Consider the following 17,792-nt stretch of genomic DNA (forward strand, 5'->3'; position numbering starts at 1 on the left):
AATTTTAGTTTGTTAGAAGAGCAAAAAATCATCTGCATATGCGATCCATTTTATACTTGTCACACCAACCTTAGGTGGAACTAATCCACTTGCGTCGAAGCCATCCCTCGCGCCGGACACATACAAGTTAAACAAAATTGCAGCCAAGGCACAATCTTGCTTGAGTCCATTCTTCGCCTTAATTTCCTTTGACATTAACCCTTCTTTAGTTGGTCTCACCTGCAACACTGTGTCGGAATATAGATGTATCACTATATCCAATAGCCCTCTATCAATGTTCAGGGCCAATAACTTCTGCCAGAGCATATCTCTGTCAGCCATATCGAAGGCGGCAGACTGGTCCATTGATGCCGCATACAGCGGAAGTTGACTTGAGTTACAAGCTTTGTATTGCAAGGTGGAGACAAAAAGACCCCCCCCACATCAGTCCCCGTCCCCTTCCTAAACCCAATATGTCTTGTGTCCAAAATACCTTTCGAAGGGATTGTGTCCTCCGACGTATTCCTTATCTTAGATAATTCGTCTCTAGCTTGCTGGCCTCGGAAATTTTTTCTCTGTAGAGGGCGCTGCGTGTCGACGTCCGCCGAGTTGGTGTCCCTCGACAGCCACCGTATCGGCACCGACGTCACCATGCCCATAAATAGCCACGCGCAGCGTCCGTTGCTCAGTTCTGTTTTTCCGCGCTTCGTGGGGCCTCGGAATATCGTTGCTCATTTCAGTCAGATAAACCTCTTATATTTCCTCGATAAAACCAACTCATACTCAATGGCTTCCTCATCCGAACCGACGACTCCGCGGTCCAGCTTCAAAAAAAGTCAAGACTGCAGAAAGAAAATGTCGCTAATGGATCCTCACAGATCTGTTTGTGGTGCTTGGGAGTCAAGCACCATTGTTTCGGAGTGTGATGACTGCATGTCCATGACGGCGAAAGCCTTGAAGGAGCGCAAGGGGAAGCTCGAGAGAGGTAAGTCAGTTAAAACCTCCTCGAAAGTTTCTTCGGTCGAGGCATTCTTCTCCTCGCCGTCGAAAGAATTCCCATTCTAGGTCTCAAAGTAGCTCCCACCACTCGTCGAGATCTAGACACTCAAAAAAGAGACGTCGAAGATCCCCTTCCTTGTCTTCTGTTTCCCCAGAAAGGATCTCCTGCCCCACAAAACACAACTCTCAGGCTGAGTGGGAGGAATTCAGGAAAAAGATGCTAAGCGTCTTCGAGAAAGCGGTCTCGACCCCCTCGAAGATAGCTGAGGGTGATACCCTGGGTGAAAAACCCAAAAAATCGAAACGCTGCGAGTCGTTGCACCCGGCGAAAGAGTCCACCTGAGAGTGCCATGGGCCATCGGGTAGCAAGGCACCATCTTCAACGCCATCGTCGAAAGTCCCTTCGACTCATGGATCGGCGCCATCGATGCCGTTATCGAAGGGTTCTTCGCATCGGTCGATCGAATCGACGCCGACATTGACGCCGATAAAAGAAAAAACCACGGCTACGTCACAGCCAACGGTTATACCCAGGGCCTCCAGCACGACTCTGAGAACGTAGTCGACATCCTCGAGCAGGATCCCGATCCTCTCGAGTTCCTCGAGGCCTCTTCCAGTTTTCTCGACTAGAACGACATTGACTTTTTCTCGACCAATAATGACAAGTTTGGCTCCTTCTGCTTTAGAAATGGGTTTTACACCATTTCCGAGGTCAGAGTACCCCGGAACCTTATCTTCAATCTATGAAGAAGGGGAGGATTCTGATCAAGAAAGACCCTTCAGGCTGCAGAGGACCACGCCACCTGTTTCAGAGGTTTTTACCTCTGAGGAAAGAAGGTTGAAAGACCTACAGGAATCCTTACATGAGGCAAGTGGGTTGAACACTTCCCCAGAAGTGGAATTTGCCAGACCAGACCCAGGGGAACATGCTGAAACCCCCATAGAACCCTGATGGCAAGAATTATTGAATTCATGGGTTGGTCTGCACCTTCACCTGTTTTTCAACAGGATGACCTTACAGACATACTAGATAAAGGTCCACAGGAGGATCCTGTGGTCCCTTTCCATACAGCTTTACAAAGGAAAATTTCATGAAATTGGGAAACTCCTGAGGTTATCCCTGCAGTCAATAAAAAATTGTCAGCCAAGTATAGGGTAGCTGCGGCTGACCCTGAATATTTATCAAAACACCTGACTCCAAAGAGCCTGGTGGTTCAAGCGGCAACTTCATCAAGCAGCAGATCCACTTATCCTCCTGTTCCACAGGACAGGGATGACAAAAGGTACGATTCTATGGCAAAAAAGTCTTTTCTGCTTGTAGTATGGCGTTGAAATCCATCAACGCCACTTGTACGCTCGCCAGGTTCAGTCACACACTGTGGGAGTGTGCTTCATCAGCGGCTGACTGCATACCGGAAGGAGATGAAAGGGAAGCCTTCCTTAATGTCATTAAAGATGGCAAAGATGCCATGTGCAAATCTCTTCAAACTGGCATTGATTCCGCTGACAGTATCAGCAGAGCCATGGCAGCAAGTACTACAATCTGCAGGCATGCGTGGTTATGAAAGTCTGGCTTTGCTCCAGATGTACAGGCCAGTCTTTTGAATATGCCCTTCGATGGCTCTTCTTTATTCGGTAAAAAGGCTGATGACAGTCTGGAAAGGTTGCAAACATCTAAAGCAGCAGCAAAATCTTCAGGAGCTGCAATCCGCCAAGCTCCTTTTCGCCCCTCAGGAACCTCTGGGAGAGGAAAGTCCTTTCGCTATTATTCCGCATTCGGGAGAGGCAGAGGACAGCGGCTCAAAGAGGCCAAAGGAGATCCACCCGAGATGGACGGGTCAAAAGTACTAAGGCCGCAGCAGCAGCAGGTGCCTCTTTACCCTCGGCATCTGCATCAGCCGCCCCCAAACCACCCTGAGGTCTTTCCACACAAAACACCTGTGGGGGCAGGTTAACTCGCCATCTGACGGAATGGCAGGCTATTACGTCAGATGCTTGGGCATTGGAGACAGTTGCCCAAGGTTACTGCCTACCCTTTCTACGCATCCCTCAGAGTCATCCACCGGGGCATAGCTCTCTAAAAGTTCCAGATCCGCTCCTCTTGCACGAAATTGTAGACCTGCTAGAGAAAGGTGCCATAGAACCGGTACCTGTAGCGGAGTGGAACAAGGGCTGGTACTCCCCCTGCTTTCTCATACCGAAGGACGGAGGACTGAGAACTATCTTGGACTTACGAGAATTGAACATGTTCCTCAGGAAGGACAAGTTCAAGATGGTAACACTCTCTCAGATCCTTCAGGCCCTCCAGCTCCAGGACTGGCTGGTATCTCTGGACCTCCAGGGTGCTTATTTCCATGTGCCAATCCATCTCAAACACAGGAAATACCTGAGGTTCGCAATTGGCAGCTCTTATTATCAATTTCGAGTTCTGCCATTTGGGCTGACCTCCGCCCGAGGGTCTTCACCAAGCTAATGTAGGTAGTGGCTGCAAGTCTAAGGAGGGAAGGGATCCACCTCTACCCCTACCTGGACGATTGGCTGATCAGAGCTGTATCTTCGGAACAAGCTCAGATCCAGCTAGATTATGTCTGCCACTTCCTTCACAAACTGGGCTTCTCCCTCAATTTAAAGAAGTCACAGATGATACCATCACAGAGACTCCAATTCATCGGAGCGGTCCTGGACACTTCCCTGGGAAAAGCCTCGCCACCAGAGGTGAGGGCTCAAAATATTCTGCAGATGGTCAACAAGTTTCAAAATGCCCAACATCTCCCAGCCTTCGACTTTTTGAGATTGCTAGGCCTCATGGCATCCTGCATCTTCCTTGTGCCAGAGGCTCGCCTGAGAATGAGATCTCTCCAGTGGGCACTAAGAACCCAGTGGTCACAATACTCAGGAAGAATGACAGATCTCCTCCAGATTCCGGACAAGGTAGCCCACAACCTTCAATGGTGGGCCTATCCAGAGAACATCTTGAAAGGAGAACTTATTTGGCAACCATGGCTGGAGATAACCGTAGTCAGACACCTCACTCATGGGATGGGGAGCCCATGCCAACGACTTGACCATCAGCGGTCGTTGGTCTCCATCGGAGTCCAGACTACACATCAACCTATTAGAGCTGAGAGCGATCAGACTAGCGCTGAAAGCTTTCCTGCCATCAGTACAGGGGATAAATGTCCTGATAATGATGGACAACACGGTGGCCATGCACTACCTCAACAAAAGAGGAGGCTTAGGGTCACTGCCACTGTGCAGAGAGGCAACGCAGCTCTGGTTTTGGGCAATTCAGGAAGGAATCTCTCTATCGGCAGTTCACCTAGCCGGAGAGAAGAACTTGACAGCGTACGCTCTGAGCAGGCAGAGCACAGTATCCCACAAGTGGGAGCTAGCTCAGGAAGTCCTTCAAGAGATCTTTGCCCTTTGGGGAACCCCTCAGGTGGATCTGTTCGCCACCAGTACCAAGAGGAAGTGCGATCTATTTTGTTCAAGGAAATTTCCCCCGCGAGGAGCTCTAGGGGACGGGGTTCGTAGTGGACTGGGAGTTTCCACTCCTTTACGCGTTTCCACCAGTCCCTGTTATTCCTCAAATGATCAGGAGGTTGAGAAGATTCCGGAAAATCATGATCCTAATTGCCCCGGACTGGGCCAGGAGAACGTGGTACCCGGACCTTCTGGATATGTCCATCTGTCCTCCAATCAGTCTTCCACTCAAAGAGAATCTTCTCTCGCAGAAGGGAGGTCAGGTTCTCCATCCAGACATAAAAACCTTTAACCTTCACGCTTGGCTTCTGAAAGATTGAGGTACAAGGATTGGGACCTCCCTGATGACGTCATGGAGGTGTTGCTTTCGGCCAGAAGGCTAGCAACAAAGTCTTTATACCGCTTCCGTTGGAACAAATTTTGCAGCTGGTGTAGAGAGGACAATATCGACCCTTTTTCAACGTGTTATCGTTTCTACTCTACTTGGCAAACTCAGGCCTTCAAGTTGGCACTGTAAAAGGCTATCTTGCGGCGCTATCAATCTTCAAGCGCACTGCGGAGGAACCATCGTATTTCAAACTACCCTTAGTAATACAATTTCTCAAGGGATTAACTAATGTCTATCCTCCAAGACCATTCCAAGTTCCCTTATGGGACTTTAAATTTAGTCTTAAATTTCCTAATGGGTACTCCCTTCGAACAACTCCTCTTGTTCGCTGAGATTTCTCACTCTTAAAACTGTCCTTATTAGTAGCACTAACATCTGCTAGGAGGGTGAGCGAATTACAAGCTCTATCTTGTAAACCCCCCCCCCCATACAATTTTCCATAAGGACAAAGTTGTCCTACAGGTGAAGCCTAATTTCCTCCCAAAGGTGGTTTCTGAATTTCACATCACTCAGAAAATTACCTTACCTTCGTTCTACCCTCCCCCTCATCCGGGGAAAGAGGAAGAAAGGATACATAGGCTGGACCCAAGGCGAGCTCTAAGCTTTTACATCAGCAGACTTGCTAGGATTAGGCAATCAGACCAACTGTTTGTAGGCTACTCAGGTCACAAGTTGGGACTACCCATAACAAAACAGACCATTTCTAGGTGGATTATTTTGGCCATTCTGGAATGTTACAAACTGGCAGGGAAAGAGCCCCCTCAAAATCTTAGGGCTCATTCGACCAGGGGTATCGCAGCCTCTTCGGCCCTCCAAAGAGGGGTACCGGTCCGAGACATATGTGAGGCTGCCACATGGTCGTCCGCACATACATTCACAAGATTTTACAACCTGGATTCCTCCGCTAGTCAAGAGACCAGATTTGGCAAAGCCGTATTACATTCGGTTCATTCCTAAAAGGGATACATAACATTCTTACTCCCACCTCCAATTACATCTAAGATAAGGAATACGTCAGAGGACACAATCCCTTCGAAGAACAAGTTACTTCTTACCTGGTAACGTTCTTTCAATGGGATGTTCCTCCGACGTATTCCTCATCGCCCCTCCCATCCATCCCCTCAGCAATACTTCCCTTGTGGTTGCAGCTCACGCTCCTTCAAGGTCAATAGCCAATTTATGCAAGACTTACCTTATGCTACAAAACGGAACTGAGCAACGGATGCTGCGCGTGGCTATTTATGGGTATGTGACGTCGGCGATACAGTGGCTGTCGAGGGACACCAACTCGGACGTCGACGCTCAGCGCCCTCTACAGAGAAAAAATTTCCAAGGCCAGCAAGCTGGAGACGAATTATCTAAGATAAGGAATATGTCGGAGGAACATCCCATCGAAAGAACGTTACCAGGTAAGAAGTAACTTGTTCTTCTCATCCATCCAACTTAACAGTTGTTCTAACACTATGGATGCAAAGATTTTTGCCTCGACATTCATCAGCAATATAGGCCTATTATTCGAGGGGCAGAAACGATTCCCTTGTTTAAATATCAAAAGGACGTATGACATCTTCCAAGCTTCAGGCATAGCTTTTGTTTCTATCACATTTTTAAATATTATATGCAGTATCCTAGCCCACAGGAGCTCATTTTGGTTGAAAGTTACAAAGGACAAGTCGCTTGGTCCAGGAGTGGTGGACAATTTAGCTTTTCTTATTGCTCTTCTTATATTAATCACAGACACGTCCAATACCCATTTACCCTTTCCATTCGCAGGAACCTTCACAGAGGAATAAGAGGCACAATTATATTTGCAAAGTGGTCACACCATACGGATTCGCTTATCGGATTTAAAGTCAATTATGATTGAACTACTTCAGTGCTATTAATCAATGTCCAATAGTTTCTTGAATTACTCTTTCATTGCGGCTAACATGGCCTTACCATCTTTTTGATGCATGACTAAACGATATTGAATTGTCCAGTTCTTATATCGTTGCCGACTCAATCTTATTTGTTCTTTAACAATTAGTGGCGATTGATTTGACTTCTTTATACCACACAATTCCTTATTCATTTGAGTTCGACAGAGTTTTGTCTCTGTCAAAGGTATGTTTTTTTTTTTTTTGTATGATTCCCCTTACATCTGACGTATACAACTTAGACACCATCCTTACCAGAAACAAATCAAAGTTCGCCACAGAATATGTTGCCAATTTAGATTCCAGCGTTCTTTCTGTAAAGTTATGCATCATTAGATTGTTAAATTTCACCATTTTTGCAGGGGTCCTTTTCATCCTGTTACCTCTCACATTAACCAGATTATCGGAACAATACGCATTATCAGCTAAAGACCCTTTTTTCCATTTTAGGTCAATCGACATCATAGCATGATCGCTGTAAGGGCTAATTTGAACTTTCAGATTTTCAAAACTTTCATTTTTTTGTTGACTAACAAACACAAAATCGATGGTCGAAGACTCGCCACAGGCATACCAAGTAGGCTTGTCATTGAATTGCAATACCATGCCCCATGATTGAGCAGGAGATAACCATAAAGCTCCTCTGTATTTTTTATTGCCTGTTTTAAATCCACAATTACCCAATGACGTTAAAGCCCACTCCATCTCGCAACTTGTTAGATTACAATCTGCATTCATATCGCCTGCCATTATGATAGAGCCTCCTGGAGTATTCGCCACCGTTTCCTCTATAATGGCGTTTAATTCCTCAATCATTATTTCCAGCATGCTATCGGTATAGTCTGCGCTGTTCCAGTAAATATTTATCAACATTAGAGAAACCATAACATTTGCATTTTTAATACGAAAAGAGGCTATTTGTGCAGAGGTGTTAATATATTTTTCAGTTAGCATTACAATCTCTTGGTCATTTCCGAAAAGCTAAAACCAGTCCCCCTTGGGATGACCCTTGGGACCTCTAGTGGCCAGAAGACATAGTATGAGATAACCGTCCCACAGCAATTTTCAACATGCCCATGTTTCCTGAATTAGAATAAAGTCAAAGTTCTCTAGCTTATTACAAACTCTATTGTTAGGGCGAGATGTGCATGACCTCTAGAATTGCATGATACAAGCCTATAGGTTTCGATTTCGCTAAAATGGTTTCCCATATTTCTTAACTGGGAAATCAATTCTTTCAATGATACAGCAAGGGTTCTCCATTCCTGCATCTCCTTCAACGTAAATCTATCCTCATGCTCACCTAAATTACCATCCTCTTTTACTGGTTTTCAACGTTATGATTCTTAGGTTCAAAATACGTTCTCTCCTCAATAATTCTCAGATCTTGGTAACAACGTATATCAGAACCTCTCTTCTGCAGTGATCCTTCTTCTTTCAGAATCAATAAGCGAACCAATGGTGAAAGTATCACCAAACGAACATAGTCGTATCTGTGTGGGTGAATATAGTCCACCAGTTTTATATCAGACGATGTTATCAGACTCAATTCTATATCACTGAATAGCCTTAGTATACCTGATCTATTTAGCACATGCTGACCGCCATCTTCGAAGACTTAGTACATGACTATGCTTGGCTCATTGGGAAACACTGGAGTAGGAAGGCTCTCTTCAGGGAATCCTTTATAGTATGAGGTGCGGTCCCATTCAGCCATCTGTTCATTTGTGCCACAATTATCCAATTGGCCTGTTTGCGGGTAATTATCCAATTGGCCTGTTTGCGGGTAACACACACTCTTGCCATTTTCCTCAGTACACATTGGCTTTGCACCCTGTCCTTCGCTTTCACTATGCCTATGGTTACCCAACGGTCCCCCTGTAGCTAAGTCAGCCCTCTGTATACCATTGGAGGCTTTCTGTAGATCTCCCTGTTCAGTCCTATTAACGGCAACATTTTGATTCAATATATTTTTAATAACCGTTCTAACGTTCTAACAAAATCCTCTGACAGGAACTTGTTTGTTGCCGGCACGGCAGAACCATTCCTAGAGTCTACAAAGTTATCGTTAATAATTCCTCCATTAATTATTTTGCTCTGTGTTGCTACACTTTGTATCTGACACTCTTTCGTTTTTTCCCCTCCTTAAGTACTTCGAGCATTCCCGGGTTCAACTGGGCCTTGTTTTTTTTAATCCGTTCCCGTCATTTATAGCTTTAGCCAAATCGGTCGACTTTGTCTCAGCTTTGGCATCCACCAAAGGACCTGCCCCCAAAAAATGGGTGTTTCCTGGGAAACCATTGTCTCAAGTGTGGGAGTGTTTGTTCACGACAGGACTGTTGGATTCTTGAAAATGTAAAATATGTCCTGCATTCCCATTTCAATGGATTTCAGATTCATGTCTATTCTGTCAATTACATTTTTATTTTTTAGTGCATCAGACAGACTTTTTTCAGTCTCTGAGTACCCATAATGTTTCGCACTTTCGGTCAAATCCGTAGTCTTTGCATGGGTATTCACTGGTAGCAAATCCATTCCTTCCCCATATTTTTCTGGGGAATCCTTAACAAGAATAGCCTCACCTTCAATTTGAGTCTCGCGCAGTATATCGCGCAGATTACTATCTCTCAGGAACTTTCGAGAAGATTCAATGCCCTTTGGTCATACACTAGTTTACGTCTATTTTTTCTTATTTTTTATAGATATTTTTGTGTTAAACTGGAGTACCGAATCGTTCGCCTCAGTGGGGATCTTTAAACCGACTGGGTAAGATACCATGTCCCCGTGGCCTATAACCACCGCCTTGCTGAGGTTCTGTAAATTTGCCTCAGACTGTAATGGAGCGGATATAGCCTGAACAAGAAAGCCAGCCACTCTAGAAACAGTCACATGGCATTGGCCAAAGCCCAGGAGCAACGCAAGGGAGATCCCTGGTGACCTGTGAATGACGTCCCTTTTGCACTAGAGCAAACCTGAGGTGGGACTGAATTCCTTTGGGGTAATCCAATACCATATACCTTATACGAGGTTAACAGGTTTGTAATGGCAGGGGGTTTCACAAGAAGTCCATCTGACCACTAAAAAGAAATCTAAGAACCGAAAAAGACGGGGGGAGCAAAAGATTGTGGGTCCTCAAAGTGGCCCTAGAATCCACAAAATAATAATTCGGACTAAACATGAACCATAGGTGAATCATTTGTATTTTAATGCATCTCTCCTAGTGCAAGGAGTCAATTCTTCGGTGTCAACAGCCTGATAGTCCTTGCCACACATTCTAATTCATTTACAACCTTGTTCCAATAGGGTTGGAGTCTTGGGCATGCCCACACTATGTGAAGGAGTGTGGCAGCCATCTCAACGGATTTAGGGCAGGTGTGGAGTGTAGAGGGGTCTGATCTGACAATACAACACATTTAATATCAGACTTAAAGTATATTTCAAATGGATTGTGTCCTCCAACGTATTCCACATGTTTGACATGTAATGTCCACAGCTGTGCTATCGATGGTGTCGGGTTGATGTCCCTCAAAAGCCTCCCTCAAGGGTGACGTCACTGAATGTTATAAATAGGACTCACGACGCCCGTAGCCTCAGTTCCGTTTTTTCCGCAAACGTGTTTGCTTCAAGAACGCGTGCGCCTCGTGTATTCTTCGAACATGTCTTCTTCGTCTACCATTCCAACTCTGCGGTCTGGCTTCAAGACTTGTGAAACTGTAAGTCTGAGATGTCGATTACAGACCCGCACCGCATTTGTTTGTGGTGTCTGGGCGAGAGTCATGACACCGTCGACTGTTCAAATTGCCAGTCGCTGACTTCTAAGGCCTTGCGGGAGCATAAGGGGAAGCTACAGGTATGTTGGGGTACTAAAGTCCCGAAAAGCTGCAAAAAAAAGGGATGTCTACCGATGACTCGAGGGGTGACTCTCCTCGTCGGAAGGAGTCCCGGGGATCTCGATCCCTGAGTGGTTCCCGCCACTCGTCCTCCTTGTCTAGGCACTCCCGGAAGCGCCGTCACTAGTCGCCTTCCCCGTCTGAAGATGGGGCCGTGAGGAAAGTAGCTTGTCCCACTAATTCCTCGACTTCGGAGGAATGGGAGGCCTTCAGGGAGCAGATGCTGGCAATTTTTCAATCCCAGGGCACAGTTCCGTCCGCGCCTTTCGGAAGAAGCCGGCAGGGAATGGTCTCGTCTGATGCTCACGTGCCTTTGGGCCCGGGTCCTCGGGGCGATACTCATCGGGAACCGTCGAGGTCCCATTCGGACATGTCCAGGTTGATCCACAAAGACGTGCTAGATCTAGGTCTCGGTTTTTGTCCCCGGCGAAACTGCAGAAATCTGGTAAGGGCTCGAGGTCGGCGTCGACTCAGTCGGCGCTGTGTCTGTCGATAACAGAGGCCGATGCTTTGCCTTCACACCAGCCCTCGGCACCGTTATCGACGCTGAAGCCCTCAACGCCTTCAGGGCCTTTTGGCCGGAATTTGCAGATGGAGGTCCCTGGTACTGTGGATCCTCCAAGGAAGGCTAAATCCAAGTCTGTGAATCCATACCCACTCTGGATGATATCTATGAGGATGAAGAGAGGTCAGATTTTGAATTTGAGCCTGATGTGGCTCCTGTCTTTTCCAGGGACAGTCAGTTGGAAGAGTTACGGCAATCTCTGTGTTATGCCAGTGGCTTAGACACATCTCCTGAGGTGGAGTTTCGCAGGCCTGAGGCTGGGGCTCATGCTGAGTCCTCTTATAGGAGACTGATGGCTAGGGTTACTGAGTATCTTGGTTGGTCTAGTCCTCCGGATGCATTTGTTCAGGGTGACTTGACTGATATTTTGGATCAAGGTTTGTCCATTGACCCAGTGTTGCCTTTCCATTTGACTTTACAAAAAAGGGTGGCGGCTGCTTGGCAGACCCCAGAGTCGCTTCTGGCGGTTAACAAGTCATTAACTAAAAAATACAACCCTTCCAGTAGCGGCCCCAGCTACCTATCCACTCATCCCACTCCCAAGAGTTTCGTGGTTCAGGCAGCTACGGCCACCTTGAGGCAGGCGGCATACCCTACCATCCCTCCTGATATGGACGACAAGCGCTTTGATGGTTGGGCACACAAAGTGTTTTCTGCAGGGAGTATGGTGCTCAAGTCAGCCAACTCCACTTGTGCCTTGGCAAGATTTTCACAAACTCTGTGGAATTGCAGCTGGGCATGATCCCGAGGGGGAATAAAGGGGTGGGTTCCTTGCTCTCATGCAGGAGAGCAAGGATTCCATGTGTGAATCCCTTCAGTCTGGGTTGGACACGGCCGACAGAGTTACCTGGTCCATGACTGCGAGCACCGTTATACGCAGGTTTGCGTAGTTGCAGAAGTCAGGTTTTGCTCCGGATGTACAGGCCCTTCTTCTGAACATGCCCTTTGATGGCTCATTTGTTTGGCAGCAAGGCTGACGAGAGCCTTGAGAGGTTGCAGACCTCCAAAGCTGCTGCTAAATCTTTGAGTGCAGCAGTACGTCAACCACGCCTTTTCGTCCTAGGGGACAACAATGAAGTGGAGTTTACTTTCGCTACTACTTCTCTTTTGGTAGGACGCGAGGAGCCGCCAATCAAAGGGGTCAACGAAAAAGTACCCGTGGTGGTCGGGGAAATAGAGGTGCCAAAGCCGCTCAAGCAGTAGCCTCTTTGCCTTCAGGCGCTGCAACAGCCGGTCCAAAACAGTTATGAGGCCATGTCCCATTGTTCGCGGGTTAGGAGCAGACTGTCTCAGCATCTCAATGAATGGCGAGCTATTACTTCCAGATACTTGGGTTCTGGAGACAATAGCCAACGGCTACTACCTTCCCTTCCTAAAGCGGCCGCACGATAACCCACCAGTGCATCTCTTTGAAGCTTCCAGATCCGTTCCTTGTGCAGAAAATCTTGTCCCTGCTGGAGAAAGGCGCTATAGAACTAGTGCCTGTAGCGGAGAGGACCAAGGGATGGTATTCCCCATATTTTTTGATTCCAAAGAAAGACTGGGGACTGAGATCCATCTTGGACTTGGTTGAACAAGTTCCTCAGGAAGGACAAGTTCAAGATGGTCACTCTTTCTCAGGTCCTTCAGGCCCTTCGACTTCAAGATTGGTTGGTGTCTCTGGACCTACAGGATGCTTACTTTCATTTGCCAATTCATCCAAAGCGCAGAAAGTACCTGAGGTTTGTGGCTGGCAGCTTGCACTTTCAGTTTCTGGTCCTGCCATTCGGATTGACCTCTGCCCCGAGAGTCTTCACTAAGCTAATGGTGGTGGTGGCAGCATATCTGCAGCGAGGGGGGATTAACGTCTACCACTACCTGGACGACTGGCTGATCTGAGCACGTTCTCCCGAGCATGCTCAGGATCATCTCAGTCTCACTTGCCGCTCCCTCCACAAGCTGTGCTTCTCCCTCAATTTCAAGAAGTTGCATCTGACACCTCAACAGCTCCAGTACATCGGGGCTGTGTTGGACACGTCCTTGGCAAAGTGTTCGCCTCCCAAGTTGAGGGCTCATCACATTGTACAGATGTTGGATGCATTTCAACATGCCCAGAGTCTTCCGGCTCTTGTATTCTTAAGGTTGCTCGGCCTCATGGCATCCTGCATTTCTCTGGTGCCAGAGGCCAGACTGCGGATGAGATCCCTGCAATGGGTCCTCAAGGTGCAGTGGTCCCAATTCTCAGGCAAGATGCCGGATCCCATTCAAGTTCCCCATTCAGTCTCACAGGATCTTCTGTGGTGGGCCAGCAAAAGGAATCTGATGAAGGGGGAGCCATTTTGGCAACCTTGACCGGAGGTGACGGTTGTGACGGATGCTTCCCTCACAGGATGCGGAGCTCATGCCGACGATCTGACCGCCAGCGGTCGTTGGTCTCTGTCGGAGTCCAAACTCCACATCAACCTGTTGAGCTGAGCCATCAGGCTGACCCTGAAGACTTTTCTGCCGTCTGTGCGGGGGAAGAGTGTCCTGATCATGACGGACAACACATTGGCCATGCATTACCTCAACAAAAAAGGGCGGGTAGGGTCACTCCCGTTGTGCAGAGAGGCAATGCAGCTCTGGTTCTGGCCAATTCAGCAAGGAATTTCACTCTCGGCAGTACATCTGGCCAGAGAGGAGAATGCGGCGGCGGATGCTCTGAACAGGCAGAGCACGATCTCTCGCGAGTGAGAGTTGGCTCAGGAAGTCCTTCTGGAGATCTTCGCCCTTTGGGGAACCCTGCAAGTGGATCTCTTCGCGACCAGTCCTAACCGGAAGTGAGAGATTCTGCTCAAGGGAATATCCTCCGAGAGGAGCTCTAGGAGACGCGGTTGTCACGGATTGGTCATTCCGACTTCTGTACGCGTTTCTTCCGGTCCCTGTCATTCCTCAAGTGATAAGGAGGTTGCGGAGGTTCAGATCCCACATGATCCTCATTGCTCTGTATTGGGCCAGGAGAGCGTAGTACCCGTACCTTCTAGAAATATCCATCTGTACTCCACGCAGTCTTCTCTACTGAGAGGTCTCTCTCACTCTCTCACTTTCTCTCACTCTCTCTCAATCTCTCATACTCTCTCATATATATATATATATATATATATATATATATATATATATATATATATATATATATATATATATATATATATATATATATATATATATCCAGAGGTCAAGACTCTCAACCTTCACGCTTGGTTTCTGAAAGGTTGACATATAAGGATTGGTTCCTCCCGGATGACGTGATGGAGGTGTTGCGTTCGGCCAGGCGGCCGGCAACCAAGTCCCTGTATCGTTGCCCTAAGTTTTGCGACTGGTGCTGAGGACATGAGGTCGATGCTTTTCAGTGTTCCATTCCCATGGTCCTGTCTTTCTTTCTTTGGCCCACAGGGGTCTTCGAGTAGCTACCATTAAAGGCTACCTGGCGGTGCTGTCTATCTTCAAGCGCTCGTCTGAAGAATGTTCTTACTTTAACATTCCTTTGATTTCCCAATTTCTTAAAGGGATCACTAATGTTACCACCGTCCCAGTTTCAGGTGCCGGTATGGGATCTGAATTTGGTCTTGAAATTCCTGATGGGTGCTCCATTTGAACCTTTGCACTCTTGTCCTTTGAGACTGTTGTCTTTCAAGACGGTGTTCTTGGTTGCGATTACATCCGCTCGCAGAGTGAGTGAATTGCAGGCACTTTCATTTAAGCCACCCTTTACTGTGTTCCACAAGGATAGGGTTGTATTGAGGGTACGTCCATCCTTTCTACCTACAGTAGTGTCTGAGTTTCATTTAAGCCAGAAGTTGTACTTCCTTCTTTGTATCCTCCTCCTCATCCTGGTAAAAAAGAGGAGCGACTCCATAGGTTGGACCCTAGGAGAGCTCTGAGTTTTATATTTCTAGGATGTCCAGGGTCAGAGTGGATGATCAACTCTTTGTGGGGTACGGTGGACACCGATTGCGACAGGCTGTTACCAAACAGACCTTGTCCAGGTGGATTATCCTCAACATTACTGGATGTTACAGATTGGCGGGCAAGGACCCTCCTGAGGGTTTGCGAGCTCACTCCACTAGGGGCGTGGCTACTTCCGCAGCCCTGCAGCGGGGAGTTCCTATTAGGAATATTTGTGACGCAGCTACATGGGCTTGCTTCCACACCTTTGTCAAACATTACTCCCTGGATACGCTCCATGGTAAGAAATGGCCTTTGGTAAAGCGGTTCTTTATTCTGCCATATGTTTGGGTATTCAAATTTGTCACCTTCCTCCATTTTCTGGTACTGCTTTAGGAGTCTGTGAAAGATGTGGAATACGTTGGAGGACACAATCCATTCAAAGAACAAGTTACTTACCAACTGATCACGTTCTTTCGACTGGATGTTCCTCCAACTTATTCCACATCGCCCTCCCGGCCTGCCCCTCTGGAGAATTTCCTATGCTATTGCAGCTTGTGTTCCCTCAAGGCTATGTGCAGTAAAGCAGGCATTGTGTACGAGCATGTCTCACGTTATGGAGGAAAAAACATAAACTGAGGCTACGGGTGCTGTGCGTCCTATTTATAACATCCGGTGACATCCCCCTCGGCGGAGGCCTTCGAGGGACATCGACCCGACGCCATCGACACAGGATGCCCTCTGCCGAAAAATGTCCAAAGTAGCACAGCTGTGGATATTACATGTCAAAGATGTGGAATACGTTGGAGGAACATTCAGTCGAAAGAACGTTACCAGTTGGTAAGTAACTTGTTCTTTTATTTGAAAAGAATCAAAACCAAACAATATGTATAGCCTGAAGTATATCTAGACAAAAGGGATGAAGAGAGCAAGTTTAAATAGGTTGCTTCCCTTAAGATTAAGGGTCTTGGAGGCAGCTTGGATCCAGGAAAAAATGTTTCGAAGAGTTAGGAACAGTCCCTAATAGAAAAAATTAAAATACTTTGTGGGGGACTTAGATTTTCTTGAAGCTTAATGAACAATGTTTGGGATTTGTCTTGTCCCGGATACCCCTTAACGAGGCATCTTATCTGCTGCTTTCATTTTTCTCCTTCCAGGCACACATGCAGGCTCGTTTTGTCATCTTGCGGGTATTGCTTGAAGCTGGTGATGGATTGGTCACCATTCGGCAAACCACTGGGATGGATGGCAAGCCAGATGCAGTAATTACCCTAGACAGGTCTAAGATCCATTCAGTTGGCAGGCAAGCAATACAGAAGTTCCTGCTACGCCTCCAGGTAAGGGCAAGAAAATAACAGTTGCATAACTGGGGAGGGAATCATTGAACTTTCCACTATTAGGCAATGGGAAAATTAACTTTTCATGTGCTAGCAGTCCTTTCAAATGAAAGTTGGGTGAATCCCAGTCTTGTTGGTCAGATTCTGAATGAATAACGGAGTAATTGGACATTATGGTTTTGGTCTTCCTCTTCAGTCTTTGAGTTGTTGAGGACCAGCGATCACTTATATTGTTTACCCAGAAGAGAGCACACGAGTCTCTCATCTGGCTCTTATCCGCTTAAAATTGTTCATCTAGTCTTTCATGACTGCCTATGCTGGATAATATGTGTATCTTGCGGGTGGAACTTTGGTATCTGGGAATCCAAGCATTTAATCTGAGGTGGGTAAAAAAATCAATGCACTCTGTTCTTACCACACCCTGTAGGTTTACAAGTCCACAGCTGATGTCGATGGCGGCCGGGCAATGTTCGAAAGTTACTCTGCTGTCTCAGACAGTGGTCCTGATCAGTTCCTGAAGCTAAGGCAAACTGTGCTGCTTCGAAAGGAAGACCGGAAGATGTTTGTGCAGGCTAACACACGATTGGAGGGTAAGACGTGCAAAACCCTGACATCCTGCTCATACTATCTCTGCATGCTTCACTACTGAACCCGACAAATGACACACTGTTCTAAATATATAGTGAGAACAGTAAAAATGGTATAGGCACTAGTTCTGAAATGATGTACTGCCACAACAAAAATTACAAAAATATAGTATTGCTTTGTAATCAATCGGTCAATTGCCAATTAATCTGCCAAATAACTGGCTAATTTCAACATTAAATTGATTCTAATGCCACCAGATCAAACTTTTTACAACAATTAAACAAGTCTAATAAAAAATAAACCTATAGAGAAATGTAGTGTAATCACTTGGTTGAAAGCTATTAAACATTGTGAAAGAGTGTTGACTTTCCAATTGAATGTTAGAGTAAATGGTGAATCACTGCATGGAAATTCAGCAGACCGGTCTAAAATAATTAACAAACGGCCATTTAATTAGGAGTACCTTGATAGCAGGTATTGAAATTACAATATTTGGTGAATTATCACAAAAACGAAACACTTTCAAACTTCAAGATGACCATACCATTTATTTTCTCCAATTCTAATAAATGTAGAAGGCTCACAGTGAAGCCTTATAGATAAATAAGCTACACTTATATGGCTTAATGGCACATATTTTCACAAGTTCCATACTCTTCATTAATGGAAGTGTGGATTTTGTAATGTACATTCTGTGCTATGCTGCCATTTTTGTTATACCAGTCTAAACTATTTGACTTG

General features: G+C 46.4%; 1 protein-coding gene across 2 annotated transcripts in view; it reads left to right on the forward strand.

Annotated features, from left to right (window-relative positions):
- DPP3 (dipeptidyl peptidase 3) overlaps nt 1–17,792 on the forward strand; it is a 768,056-nt gene that overhangs the window by 669,716 nt on the left and 80,548 nt on the right. For both annotated transcript variants that reach the window (XM_069644934.1, XM_069644935.1), the window contains 2 exons: nt 16,284–16,463; nt 16,891–17,053. In XM_069644934.1, the coding sequence (XP_069501035.1) occupies nt 16,284–16,463; nt 16,891–17,053 (343 nt within the window). The remainder of the gene's footprint in view (nt 1–16,283; nt 16,464–16,890; nt 17,054–17,792) is intronic.

This window comes from Ambystoma mexicanum, chromosome 2p (genome assembly GCF_040938575.1).
Source record: "Ambystoma mexicanum isolate Mex_15411 chromosome 2p, UKY_AmexF1_1, whole genome shotgun sequence".
Classification (NCBI taxonomy): domain Eukaryota; kingdom Metazoa; phylum Chordata; class Amphibia; order Caudata; family Ambystomatidae; genus Ambystoma; species Ambystoma mexicanum.